At 43.6% G+C, this 15,405-nt stretch overlaps 1 protein-coding gene across 1 annotated transcript in view; it reads left to right on the forward strand.

Annotated features, from left to right (window-relative positions):
- The window catches only part of LOC126419727 (T-box transcription factor TBX18-like), a 246,923-nt gene that overhangs the window by 20,186 nt on the left and 211,332 nt on the right, over nt 1-15,405 (forward strand). Inside the window, exon 2 of the mRNA XM_050086906.1 lies at nt 8,926-9,145. Within this exon, the coding sequence (XP_049942863.1) occupies nt 8,926-9,145 (220 nt within the window). The remainder of the gene's footprint in view (nt 1-8,925; nt 9,146-15,405) is intronic.

A 15,405-nucleotide genomic window follows, 5' to 3' on the forward strand; every position in this document is an offset into this window, starting at 1 on the left:
GACCAGCAAGGGAACTTGCTGTTCCAACAGGACAATGCATGTCCGCATGTATCCCGTGCCACCCAACGTGCTCTAGAAGGTGTAAGTCAACTACCCTGGCCAGCAAGATCTCCGGATCTGTCCCCCATTGAGCATGTTTGGGACTGGATGAAGCGTCGTCTCACGCGGTCTGCACGTCCAGCACGAACGCTGGTCCAACTGAGGCGCCAGGTGGAAATGGCATGGCAAGCCGTTCCACAGGACTACATCCAGCATCTCTACGATCGTCTCCATGGGAGAATAGCAGCCTGCATTGCTGCGAAAGGTGGATATACACTGTACTAGTGCCGACATTGTGCATGGTCTGTTGCCTGTGTCTATGTGCCTGTGGTTCTGTCAGTGTGATCATGTGATGTATCTGACCCCAGGAATGTGTCAATAAAGTTTCCCCTTCCTGGGACAATGAATTCACGGTGTTCTTATTTCAATTTCCAGGAGTGTATTACAAAGATGATTTTACTCACCATTTCATCTGGGTACACTGAATTATCAGTAAAACTGTCAATCAGCATGACTCTGACTTAGGACTTGTGTGACATCATGGAAATTTCCTCAAATGTCAGCACAACAGCAGTAGTGCCATTCGTGGCTATAGACCTGGGGCAATAACGACGAGTCTAGCAAGCAGACACTTTGATAGCTACACATGTGTGTATTTTTTAAATATGGCGCTATACTGTTTTGGCCTAGTATCAGAGTGGCAACACTGATGCAGCGAGATAGTCTACTGCATCTCACTAGTGTTCCTGTTTTTATTTTGGAAGCCCGAGAAATAAATAAGAGACGAAGTTTTACCTCGTTACTTACAAACTTTTTTTTTTTTTAAAAAAACACACACACAAATATGTAGCTGTGGATCTTCCCCCCCCCCCCCCCCCCACAACGAAAGACCAGAAGCGAAGTATGAGAGCCTGCTGAAAAGTAACGCCTCAGAATTTTTTATGTAAAATCTTTTTAAATAAAACAAACGTTTTAACATTCTACACAGTCATTTTTCGTGTCTGCGTATTTATTTCTCAACGCAGTCAACCTGGTGACGAACACATTTCTCCCAACAATTAACATCTTGTGGTGTTGCAGTTCTTCTTGTTATGTCCGTGATTGCTGCGAAATGCGTAGAGGAATTCCGCCTTATGCTCGTGGTCGACGGGACGTTAAATACTAATCTCCCCCTCTAGCAGTGTATTAAATAGTTGTAAAACCCCATGGGAAATAATCATAAGACACATGTACTACATTTTTACAAGTTGATTTTGAGGACCATGTGACCACTTCAAAGGTGTCTTGCATAAGGCGGAATTCCTCTTCCCATTTCTCCCAGAGACAGACCAGTTTGGTGATACAGTCACTATAGAATGTTTGTTGACAGAGCCACAACCTCACCTCGGCTCGCACCGCTTCGTCACTATCAAAATGAAGTCATCGAGAGTGTTCTTGAAGTTTTGGAAACAGACGAAAATCGGATGGGGACAATTCGGGGCTGTATGGAGGATGATCGATGACATTGAAACCAAGGCGTCGGATTGTTGCAAACGTCGAAGCGCTGGAGTGTTCTCCCGCATTGTCATACTGACGAAGAGGGTGCTGCATGTGTGGACGAACTGTTCGAATTGGAAACTCGATTACAGCACGCTGTTTCTTATACCCGACGTAGTTCAGTTATACACCTCCATGTTACAAGCTGAAGTTCAGAGCCGTCTAGCGGCAGAGGGTTGCAACTTGCGTCAGCGATGCGGGAAATTCTACCGAGGAATATGCATGACACGTAACACCTCAACCCGTACTGAGGACACAATACAAAACCGGGAAGGATTACGTTTCAGCACGCTCTCGTGTATACACGGAGATGTGTATCTGATGATGGCGATTCATTTTCTTAAAAACTGTAAGTAGGTCTATGTCTTGCAGAACATAGCTAAATTTACGTAGAAGAAAAAAAGTTCCATAATTAAGGAGCTATGACGTTTACGGTAGGAGTGCTAGTTTTGCAAGGTTCGCAGGAGAGCTTCTGTGAAGTTTGTAAGGCAGGAGACGAGGTACTGGCGGAATTAAAGCTGTGAGAACGGGGCGTGAGTCGTGCTTGCGTAGCCGGTGCGGTAGCTCAGCGTGTTCGGTCAGAGGGTTGGCTGCCCTCTGTAATAAAAAAAAAAAAAACTGAGTCAACGGCCCAACACTGTACTTGAACGGGTGTCATGGGACATCTGCACGTAACAAATACAACTAACAAAATCGAAAAAAATGAGAACAATTAAAAAAAAAGATGGTACAGCTCTTGCCCGGGAAAGGCAAAGGTCCCGAGTTCGAGTCTCGGTCCAGCCCATAGTTTTAATCTGCCAGTTTCAGTTAAGAAATTTCCGATAATTTTGCAAGCAACTTTTCCCCTTTATATTAAATGCATATATCATGCAGATTTAAAAATGTATAATCTATGCTAGTCCGAATGTTTATTAATTTCTATTTTTAGATTGAATTTTATCATCTGTACTTCCGCCATACTCAGTTATTTAATAGCAAAACTCGTGGACTACTTTCAGTGTCGCATTTCCTAACCTAATTCTGTTAGAGGCTGATTTAATTCAGATACATTCCATGACCCCTTTTTGTTCATATTCATCTTACAACATCTTTTCAAGAAGGTATCGATTCCGTTCAATTGCTCTTCCAAGGTCTTTGTTGTCTCAGAATGAATTACAGTAACATCGACAAACATCGAACTTTTTGTTTCTCTCAGAGCTTTTATTGCCTTTGGACTTTTTCCTTGTTTTATTTTCCACCCCACCTTGTTAACAGATTTCACGTAGTGCTATTAAGGATCTTTGAGCCCTACTGGCCCGAAATATGTACTTGTCAGGAATATGCATTTGCTAACCCACGTGCGCAACGTTGGGGAGCTAAGCTGCCGTGGAGTGGGATTCTGTACCCAGTTGCCGAGAGAGTTGGCATAGTGATTTGCACACTGGACTCGCATTCGGGAGGAGACTGAAATTGCAATGGATCATTTATGAGGAATTCCGCTAGCGACGGTGTAGTTAAAATGTCTAATACGAAGAGCAAAAGTGGTTGAATTTAACTGTTCGAGAAGGTAAGTGTTGTGGTTCTTTCAGTTCAACTCTTCATCAGTCTGCATGTCCGCAGCTCGTGGTCTAGCTGCTACCGTTGCTGTCTCTGGATCATGGGGTCCCAGGTTCAATTCCCGTCGGAGTTGGGGATTTTCTCTGCCCGGGGACTGGGTGTTTGTGTTGTTATCATCATCATCATCATCATCATCATTCGTGACAGTGGCTAGATTGGACTGTGTACAAAAATTTGACTGTATAAAAATTGGGACTTTGTACGGGCGCTGATGACCGCGCAGTTGTGCGCCGCACAAACCAATCATCATCAGTAGGCATCCACAAAAAATTTGGAGCGTTCTACCCTACCTCCTGGCTTGTGCTTGTGTGCGAAAGTAATTCTTGGTACGACTCTATCTTTTGTACAGAAGTGAATGCAGTATGTTTTTCTTTTTTTTTTTTCAAAAATTAGGGAGAATCCATTTTCTAAGATGGCTCTGAGCACTATGGGACTTAACTACTTTGGTCATCAGTCCCCTAGAACTTAGAACTACTTAATCCTAGCTAACCTAAGAAGATCACACACATCCGTGCCCGAGGCAGGATTCGAACCTTCGACCGTAGCGGTCGCTCTGTTCCAGACTGTAGCGCCTAGAACCGCGCGGCCACTCCGGCCGGCATTTTCTAAGAACCACTTTATAATTCCTTAGAAAATATCATTTACAACCTCGTCCACTCCTTTCCCTCCAGAGCGCAATCTGCCCACACATAGCGCTGTTAGGATCCACGCATTACACAGTGTGTGCGCAATGATGATGTCTCACCTGTTTGGCTGAGAGCTCGGGATGTCTGTCTTTGTCTTTCCTTCTTTTGACGTAGGCTGGAGCCTTTACACCACTTTAACACAGTTTTGTTAATGGTAGTTGTACTTTAATCTTTTATTCTTTGATACTTTGCGAAGTTCTAAAAATTTCACAAAATGCTTTCGTTTTTGTCAGAACTCAGAAACAAATCATCTCAAGTTAATGAATATTAAGTCACTTTATGAAATATACTGTACCGTTTATTGTAACACCTTACTTATAAATATTACTCTTTTAATCCGTCGAACAGAACAATTTCCGTGAAGTGCGTTAGCGATAAATAGTGTCTAACTTGCTGGCAATTTTGATTGAAACGTGACGTCTTAAAAGCCATTTTTTCTAGACGCGTTGCATTTTACTCTCAGTATAAATCTGTGCACGGCTTATATTTGTATTTGTATGTTTTATAATTTTCGAGAAAGGTCACATAAGTGCTAAATACTTTATTGTGTGTGAGATCGAAATATCGGAAGTGCTTGGCAACAGCAGTGCTCACCCACGTAGTAAATGCGCTTTTTTCTTATCCATTTAGTGCAGACGTTAGTATCCACGAGAACACATACAGTCAAGTGCGTCACAGATAGCACACTACTGTTCTCTTTACATTCATTACACATATTGTGGGAATGCCGGCTTATATGCATCTGGCCGTGCCGTTATGAATCTGATTTCTTTTTTTTCCCGTCTTCCTGCTCTTACTGCAGCAATATGTGAGCTACTTGGGAATAATCATGTACTTCTCTAAGAAAACTGTTCTTCGGTTGTTCTAATCATGGTTAAGCGAGAAATTTGCTATTTTCCTTCACATGTTTCAATTCAGATTCTGCGGAATACTCGCTTCCGGTAGTCAACGCGAACTATTCCCTGCAGTCCTAGGGGACATTCTCACACAATCAAGCTGGGAAAACGGAGAAGAAAACTGTTTGCTTCTGTTGCAGAGAAACTTCAACATCGAATGGAATAACGCAGCAGACCAGTGTAGTGCCCGCGAGTGTCCAGCCGAATTGTCGTTTCCATTTTAGGCATGATATTTTGACGACCGACCCAGCCGTCTTCTTTAGGTGATGTTAGTCTTGCTATTATACACGCTCGCTCCTTGGACTCCAACCAGGATGCGAAGTACTCTTTGTCTTGCACCGTTATTTATAACTGAGTTAGATTTCCGACAGCCACTACCCCATTTCAGGGTCTACATTGATATTCCGTGAAACATAGACTCTCCAGGGATTAACTAACACGTCACGGACAGGCAGTCGGCCCTCTTTTTTTGAGTTACATCGGCAATTTTATGTTAGAATGAACAGAGTTCAAGCGATCCAGTGACTCAAGTTTTTCTGTTCCATTTGGCCGTACCACAGACACGTTTTTGAATATCGATAGAAATACGTTGATTTGAACTTGTCGAATTCTAGTGACTTTGCTTCTAAGTGTTCCATGTCCACCGCAATAAAACATGAGAGATCATATCAGTAGAGAAAATTGGAAACTGAACTTGAAAACCAGTTACCATAAAACTAAAATAATATGTGATCAACATGTCGAAAAGACAATAGTCCAGATAAAAAAGGAAGACATATTTACATCTACATCTACATCTAAATCTACATTTATACTCCGCAAGCCACCCAACGGTGTGTGGCGGAGGGCACTTTACGTGCCACTGTCATTACCTCCCTTTCCTGTTCCAGTCGCGTATGGTTCGCGGGAAGAACGACTGTCTGAAAGGCTCCGTGAGCTCTCTAATCTCTCTAATTTTACATTCGTGATCTCCTCGGGAGGTATAAGTAGGGGGAAGCAATATATTCGATACCTCATCCAGAAACGCACCCTCTCGAAACCTGGCGAGCAAGCTACACCGCGATGCAGAACGCCTCTCTTGCAGAGTCTGCCACTTGAGTTTGTTAAACATCTCCGTAACGCTATCACGGTTACCAAATAACCCTGTGACGAAACGCGCCGCTCTTCTTTGGATCTTCTCTATCTCCTCCGTCAGACCGATCTGGTACGGATCCCACACTGATGAGCAATACTCAAGTATAGGTCGAACGAGTGTTTTGTAAGCCACCTCCTTTGTTGATGGACTACATTTTCTAAGCACTCTCCCAATGAATCTCAACCTGGTACCCGCCTTACCAACAATTAATTTTATATGATCATTCCACTTCAAATCGTTCCGCACGCATACTCCCAGATATTTTACAGAAGTAACTGCTAGCAGTGTTTGTTCCGCTATCATATAATCATACAATAAAGGATCCTTCTTTCTATGTATTCGCAATACATTACATTTGTCTATGTTAAGGGTCAGTTGCCACTCCCTGCACCAAGTGCCTATCCGCTGCAGATCTTCCTGCATTTCGCTACAATTTTCTAATGCTGCAACTTCTCTGTATACTACAGCATCATCCGCGAAAAGCCGCATGGAACTTCCGACACTATCTACTAGGTCATAGAACCAGTGGATAAGTTTTAGTCATTTGAAGACGATTACTGGATCGATAGCGAAAATAAACGGGAGATTAGAAATAGCCTGGATGGTTAACTGAACATAGTTTTCAAAACAGAGCTTCCGTCGGAGCTGAAAGAAAATTTCTAGTCAGCGTAAATGAATAGTTTTGATTCATGACATTGATGCGTGGACTTTCAATGCTAAAATCATTCAGGAACTGAGGCTTGATAAGCAAGTTGCGGCTAGATACATGTTGCAGATATCTGGGAGAGACACGGAAAAAATTGATTAAGGAACAGATGTAATTTGCATTGAAATCAAAGAAAAATGGAAGGGTGCGTATATAAAAGTTGTCCAAAATACAGACGACCAACAAAATGTTTCACGCTCCTTAAAACAGGCAGTATCCGCTCTGCGTAAGGGTGACGTAAACTGGGTTGCCTACGTTAAGGCGCATTTTCTGGGCCTGTTTCATGTTGCCCAATCAATAGCAAAACAGATGGGTGTAGCAAGATGAAGGAACGTCTTTGCTGAAATGGTAGAGAAAATTTCCTAATGTGGAACTGAGTAGACGACATTAAAAAACATGCAAGAACAACCTGAATGCATACAGATCAAGACTGCAGTTCATGGCAAGGTCTAGGGAAGGCCTTTACCCAGAAGTGGGTGTCATATGGCTGACTTTCCCCTCTCTTTTCTCTCGTGCATTGAGAGCTACGGAAACGTCGCTTTTATTTTCATCTTGCTAATGGCAGCAATACGTAGGGAACTAAGCACACTAGTAGTTTTCACCCTCAAAATTGAATCTTCAATTGTTCTAGTCATGAATTCTCGAAAAATTTGTCTTTTATCTTCATGACTGGCGAACCAGATTTTGCTGAATTTCTTCTTTTCCGACAGCCAAATGAAGCCACTGACAATTTGGGCTGTCCTTCTTTGTATGATTGTGTTCCCTACAAATATCCAACACACACAATCAATAGTAGTAGCAGCATGTTCATTTACTTTCGCAGAAAAGGTGCAGTTTCCGACTACCCTATAAATAAATCAAAAGCCGAATACGCGGAAGATCAGTTTGGGTTCCAGAGAAATGAAGGAGCATGTGAACCATTGGGTTCCAGAGAATTGAAGGAATGTGTGAAGCAACATTTACGCTACTACTTATCGCAGAAGATAGGTTAAAGAAAAGCGAACGTACGCCTATCGCATTTCTAGATTTAGAAGAAGCTTCTTAAAATGTTGACTCGAAAGATAGCAGAGAGCGAAAGTTCAGAAACAACACTGCAACTGTAAGACTCGGAGGACGTGAACAGGAGGCAGTAGTTGGCTGTAGACTGTCGATGAAACAGTAAACGAAATGAAAGAAAAATTTGGAAAAGGAATTAAAGTTCAGTAAGGTGAAATGAAAACTTGGAGGTTTGCCGATGACATTGTAATTCTGTCAGACGCAGCAGAGAAATTTGAAGATCTGATGATCAGAACGGGTAGTGTCTTAAAGAAGTTCATAAGATGGGCATCGGAAGCGGTAAAACAAGCTTAATGGAATTTAGTCGAATTGAGTCAGGCAATGCTGGGGGAATTAGATTAGGAAATAAGGCACAGAAATTAGTTTTGATATTTGAGCAGCGAAATAACTGATGATCGCCGAAGCAGAGGGGATATATAACGGAGAGTGGCAATGGCAAGAAAAATATTCCTAAAACAAAAAGAATTTGTTAACATCGAATGTAGGTTTAAGTATTGGTTGAATTGGCTTTAAACACTATGGGAGTTAACAGCTGAGGTCATCAGTCCCCTAAACTTAGAACTATTTAAATCTAACTAACCTAAGGACATCACACACATCCGTGCCCGAGGTAGGATTCGAACCTGCGACCGTAGCAACCGCGTGGTTCCCGACTGAAGTGCCTAGAACCGCTCGGCCACCGCGGCCGGCCTGTGTAAGTATTAGGAAGTCTTCCGAAGGTGTGAGTGTAGTGTAGAATGGTATGGAACTGACATGCTAACGATAAACAGTTCGGTGCTACAGTATAATGTTTAAAAGTATATGGATAGATCGGAAAACTAATGAGAAGCTAATGAATCGAATTTCTGCACAACCTGACTAAACGGAGACAGTGGTTGATATGATTCATTCTGAGGTATCAAGGAATTGTTGATATGGTATTGATGGGGAGTGTGGAGGAGGGAGGGAAGTAATAATTGTAGATGGAGAGCAATAGAGAATACAGTAAGGAGGTTCAAATGGTTCTAGGTTGCAGTAATTGTTCAGAGATGAAGAGGCTTGTACAGGACTGCCTTGCATGGAGAGCTGCATCGTACCAGTCTTCAGACTATATACCACAGCAACAACAAATCAAAACCTGTCATTTGCTTTATGTTCAAGTGTCTCCTTTAACAGGTCCCCAGGAACATGAAAAATTCTACCATTGGTACCTTCTGAGGATGATGCTTGTTCCATTCGGTTTCTTAGTGGTTGGTAATAGCAGTGAGACCGTAAGCTTATTGGGTGTTCCCGCAGATGAGGGCGACAGCGCGGACGTGGGCCAGGCGCCGCAGCCTCAACACCAGCCTCAACCTCAACCTCAACAGCCGGCGCTGGCGGCCCCTCAGCCGCGGACTCCTCAACAGAGCACCCAGCAGCAGCGGCGGTCCGAGCTGCGCGTCGAGCTGTGCTCCAGAGACCTCTGGCGGAGGTTCCACGCGCTCGGCACCGAGATGATCATCACCAAGGCCGGCAGGTAGGCCTCCCGGCTGGACAGCGCAACTTGCTTGTAGCATAAGTACACAGAGTTTCTCAACCAGTATTTCCTTGCATCCGAAAGTGAAATCTAAGAACGCAGAACCGGCCTGATCGGTGTCATATTACTTTGCGCATTTATCTAACTGTGCAGTAGCGTCCAGACAGTGAGTGTAGGCCTTCAGCCCAGACCGAATCACGTTGTCAAGTACGAAAAGGTGGTCCAGACCTGCCAGCTGTCGAACGCAGGTTTGCCCATGTATCCCCGTCAGTCCCAGAGCGTTCATTACAGGTCCATTTGTTTCGTTGAGAGTTAGGAGTCAGTGGCATGTCTGAACTCCCCCTTTGTAAATGGTCGCTACCTTTCGTCCCTTTAGGAACGTTCCCGGGGTTGTACTGGATACAGATTGCGCTACATGGCCTAATGTACACCCGTTGACACGGTTCCTCAGCTGCGCTCTCAATCCTTGTAGAGCGGAAGGCCCTCACCCCGCTCTTTGGTGGAAACTGGGAGTTCCCAGTGTGTGTAGACGACGTTTCCGCAATTAGAGAGACCATATTTTGGCGTATTTATGCTTTGTGCGTACTCGAAATAGAACCGATGTCCGGCCAGAAAGTGCATCAGTGCCTTGGTGGGACCTAGTGATTTTAATCCTATGGCCTCTTAAGGAAGGGAAAAATTTATACACACATCTGTCTATCTGCAGTGGGGCAGTCAAATGAAAACGAGACAGATGGAGTAAAGTATGTAAATTATTTATTATTTCAAAAGTAATCGCCATAACTGTTAATACATTTGTCGCACCGTATGGTCAGTGCCTCCATGAAAAATTGTTTGCGGTTACCTACAGAACCACGATTGTATCCAGGCGTGCATATCTTCGTCCGAAGAAAATTGACAATCTCTTTCTTCAGAGCTCCCAACATACGGAAATCGCATAGCAAGAGGTCGAGACCGTGTGGAAGATGTGTAAGGGCTTCTTAGACAGACTTCTGCAACGCAGTCCCGACAACCTTGGCAGTAAGCGGACGGGCATTATCCTCCAACAGAATGATATCGTCCGTTAACATATCTGGGGGTTTGCTGCAGAACAACCCTTCAGACAGAAATTGGTTATAGACGGGTAAGCATGAACTCGAAAGGACTGCTCCGTTGAGATCATCCACGTAATTACGTCATGTGTTGCACTTGAAACGTTGATCGTTTGTCTAATGTGGCAGTAGCCACTACGCATGACCACACAACTTGGAAATTTTGCAAATATCTATAAGACGTTTTCTTGTTTTTACACGAGACACTCATTCTCTACATATTTTCCACTGCTTAAACGATAGCTACATTAGAGAGAGATAATTTTAAGGCGAAAATTCCTCTTTCATTTTCTTGTTTCGCCAACAATTTAGTCAGTAACCCACCCATCCTCGATTCTTCAAAGAATCCAGCTCCCTTGTATGAACAGCTCCGATTTAAAGAATGCTACTTTTTACTTATTGACCAACGGCCTTGCCGCAGTGGTAACACCGGTTCCCGTCATATCACCGAGGTTATGCACTGTCGGGCTGGGCTGGCACTTGGATGGGTGACCATCCGGTCTGCCGCGCGCTGTTGGCAAGCGGGGTGCTCTCAGCCCTTGTGAGGCAAACTGAGGAGTTGCTTGATTGAGAAGTAGCGGCTCCGGTCTCGTAAACTGACGTACGGCAGGGAGAGCGGTGTGCTGACCACATGCCCCACCATATCCGCATCCAGTGACGCCTATCGGCTGAGGATGACACGGCGACCGGTCGGTACCGTTGTGCCTTCCAAGGCTTGTTCGGACGGAGTTTAGAGTTAGTTTTACGTTTTACTTACTTCAATATTTAAGACGTCATATCTTCGAAACCATGTGTCATAAAATCATATAGTCTTGCACGTTCATTCAGTGGTATGTGTAGATACTGTCTGCAAAATATGTCGCGAATAGAGTTAGTAGGAAAGAAGCTATAAATTTAAACATCGTATCAGATGCTGAGGTTTTATTGCGTGAACATCGAAAATGTAGTAATCCATAAACTTATTTTCTTTGATTATTTTGTGGACAGTGTGAGCGACAAAATGTTTCGAAAAAGATTAAAGTTACGTATGAAGTTTGGTGGAAGATGCTAAATGCTCTGATTCTCAGATGGTAGATGAATATATTTTGGGTATAAACCAGTGACAGTTACAATACAGTCCACTAACGACGCAATATGGACGTCATATCAATGTAGACGTGCGTACAATACAGCTACTTTAATACGAATGACATTGGCATTCATACCCTTTCTCATCAAAATTGTATTTGCAGGTACTTGAATATGGCGATTAAGTCGAAACAGGTTGTCCAGTCTTTCGTAAATAAAGATTAATTATTGTAAGCAGCTTTTTGGTGTATGTACTCAAACAATATTTTGGGTAATTTGTGTATCGTGACTTGCACTGCCTCAAGATATATACACAGTTTCTAACTTTAATAATTGACATAAATTTAAGGTCTATTGATAATTTTTACGTTTTGGACCGTCTGATACAACCGAATGAAACACAATTTTCGTGCCATAGGCGTTTCGCCTTTATTCTGTGCAAGGCATCTTCAGTGGCCTGGAATATGTACATATTTTTACTATTTAGTTTACGTTTTGGGCAATGTACGTATAAGTTATAAACATTTCTCGTGGTTGGTTTTCGCTCTTATGTAGTTATATTTTGACCTGTACTTACAGGATGCGCGGACGGTTGTAGTCAGACGGTCCAAAATATAAAATTATCAATATACCGTAATATTACACGCAACTGCGGAAGACAGGACTACAAAAGTTGAAGATGTTAAATTGACATAATGTCTGTAAACTAACATTTTGCGTGTGTATGTGTGGTTGCCTAATGTTGTCTCCTCAGTCCAGTTCTCACTCCTGCAAATGATTAATATGACCCTGTCATTGACAGCCTAAACCTAGAGAGTTCCATAGAACGAAGTATAATGTTGTGGTTTTCATTCACTTCGCCGGCCGGAGTGGCCGTGCGGTTCTAGGCGCTACAGTCTGGAACCGAGCGACCACTACGGTCGCAGGTTCGAATCCTGCCTCGGGCATGGATGTGTGTGATGTCCTTAGGTTAGTTACGTTTAATTAGTTCTAAGCTCTAGGCGACTGATGACCTCAGAAGTTAAGTCGCATAGTGCTCAGAACCATTTGAACCATTCATTCACTTCAATGTAGCACACCAAACCAGTCATTCCTGTCTGGATGCTACTACAGTGAATTAGAACGTGGGTACTATAACTTATTCTGAAAACACGTGTAGAGGACAAAAAACTGTATAAATATGAAGTTCATAATATCGGATTCTGCCCTACATGTAATTTCGAGACCGGCAGAAAATATAGTATGTTCGATTTTCTTTAGATCACACTGCCCAGTATTAGACGGACACAGAGTTGGTTGCTACTGCTTAGCGGTGAGAAACAGAAGACCTCCATCTTGACTGGCACTTTAAGAAACTATGCGGCCGGTCCGGCGGAGGTTCGAGTCTTCCCTCGGGCATGGGTGTGTGTGTATTTGTCCTTAGGATTATTTAGGTTAAGTAGTGCGTAAGCTTAGGGACTGATGACGTTAGCAGTTAAGTCCCATAAGATTTCACACACAACTGAACATTTTTCTTTCAGAAAATGCTCAGTAGACAAGTAAATGGAACTCAACATATGTACTGCGTGCATTTCCCTATCCGCCCAACCGGAGTGCTCACATCACGTACAGGGGTACGGATAGCAGTTGCACTGCACCGATGATCTGTGCTCTGGGACGTTGGCAGCTGTGCAGATGACGTACGAGACATTCCTGCCGTTTCCTGTGGACGCAGTATGCCGCCTGGGAACTCCTAGCGCTGAAATTACCTCAGCACAAAACAGAACACTAGTAAAGATTTATGTTGGCTCACCAGCCAGGAATAGAAATTCGAATCAAGTATCCTCTCGTAAAGAAGAACTTCAATGAAACTTCCTTGCAGTTTAAAACTGTGTGCCGGACCGAGACACGAACTCGCGACCATTGCCTTTCGCGGGCAAGTGCTGTACCATTTGAGCTACCCAAGCACGACTCACGACCTGTCTTCACAGCTTCAGTTCTGCCAGTACCTCGTCTCCTACCTTCCAAACTTCACAGAAGCTCTTCTGCGAACCTTGCAGAACTAGCACTCCTGGAAGAAAGGATATTGCGGTGATATGGCTTAGCCACAGCCTGGGGAATGTTTCCAGAAGAGCTTCTCTGAAGGTTGGAAGGTAGGAGACGACGTACTGGGAGAATTGAAGCTGTGAAGACGGGTCGTGAGTCGCGCTTGGGTAGCTCAAATGGTAGAGCACTTGCCCGCGAAAGCCAATGGTCCCGAGTTCGAGTCTCGGTCCGGCACACAGTTTTAAACTGCCAGGAAGTTTCATATCAGCGCATACTCCTCTGCAGAGTGAAAATCTCATTCTACGAACTTCAATGTTTGTCACACTGCACAGAGAGGTAAAAAATCGTCTCACGAGTAAACAGAATAACAAGTCTGTCATGGAGAAAGGACTTCACGTACTCCCTGTGTTACGGCGTAAAGTCAAGCGCCGGCACTGCAGAAAACACGTGGTTTTGGAGAAAAGAACTCATCGAGCCATGTTCGGAGCGCATTTTCATCCGAAAAGGAAATCCCTTGAAGTTTTTTCGATAGAGGGAGGAAAAGGTGAAAACGTAACACCGCAAGATTAGGGAAATGAGGACGGTGCGGAATGATTTTTCCAATCTAACTGCTGAATAGTGTTTTTTAATTTTTATTTTTATTTATTTTTTGTCAGAGTAACAGAATGCGGACAGTCGTTATCGTCGAACAGGATCACTTCACGCAGGCTTCCTAATCGCTGTTGTCGGATTACGTTTGCAAGAGGTCTCAGTTGGTGACAATAAAAGTCAGCGGGGTTTACTACACGTCGGAGAAGCAATTCGTAGCAAACCATACCGTCGCTGTTCCACCAGATGCATAACATTACCTTCTCTGGATGCGCGGAGTACGAGAAACTGCTGCTTTGTTTGGGTTCATCGATTTCTTTTTTTTTCGTTATGTCAGGTTAAAGACAACACTTCTCGTCACCAGTAACGATACAGTACAGGAATGGTCGGTGTCGTTTACGAGGGAATTGGTGACAAGCAAGCAGAGATGCAGATATGGCCACCAACTGCTTTATGTGATCGTGGCATAGAGCATTCGGTACTCACATGCCCGTCTTTGAAACGTTGCCCAATTCATGTGAATGTCGCACGATGGTGGAATGATCTCAATTCATCACATTTGACAGTTCCCGAATATACTGCTTGGGTCGCCGGTGATTAATTCGTTTAAACGATCCTCATCAGACCCCGGAGGTCTTCCTCAACGTGCAGAGTCATCAATGTCAAAACGATCCTCCTCAAAACGAGAAAATCATTTTCTTGTTGTGTTATTTCCGGTGGCAATACCCCACGGTGCAAATGTCTCTAGCTGCATCCGCTGCTCTCACGCCTCTGCTGAAATAAAACAGGAGGATATGGCGGAAAAGTTCCGAGTTCTCCACTGGGCACTTCATGTTGTAACATCCACTGCTCTACTCACTACCTCCAAATGAGCAATAGGCAATACGTAAACTCAAGTAGCAACAGTCAACGACAAACAAAAAATGACAATCGATAAATAAACCCATAGCAACTGGAATAGCACATGCAAAACAAGAACGCTACGAACTTACACAGCAACGTAATCAAAGTTGCCCTAAGACCGGTCCTTGACGAGCACTTGTGTGTCTGGCGCTTCATTCATTGTCTGGTGATAATGAATGACACCAGGTCCTGATGGGATTCCAATTCGGTTTTACAGAGAGTACTCTACTGCATTGGCTCCTTACTTAGCTTGCATTTATCGCGAATCTCTTGCCCAACGTAAAGTACCGAGCGACTGGAAAAAGCGCGGGTGATGCCTGTATATAAGAATGGTAGAAGGACGGATCCTCAAAATTACAGACCAATATCCTTAACATCGGTTTGTTGCAGGATTCTCGAACATATTCTTAGTTCGACTATAATGAATTTCCTTCAGACAGAGAAGTTGCTGTCCATGCATCAGCACGGCTTTAGAAAGCATCGCTACTGCGAAACGCAACTCGTCCTTTTTTCACATGATATCTTGCGAACCATGGAAGAAGGGTATCAGACGGATGCCATATTCCTTGACATCCGGAAAGCGTT

The sequence above is a fragment of the Schistocerca serialis genome, chromosome 9 (genome assembly GCF_023864345.2).
Source record: "Schistocerca serialis cubense isolate TAMUIC-IGC-003099 chromosome 9, iqSchSeri2.2, whole genome shotgun sequence".
In the NCBI taxonomy this organism is placed as follows: domain Eukaryota; kingdom Metazoa; phylum Arthropoda; class Insecta; order Orthoptera; family Acrididae; genus Schistocerca; species Schistocerca serialis.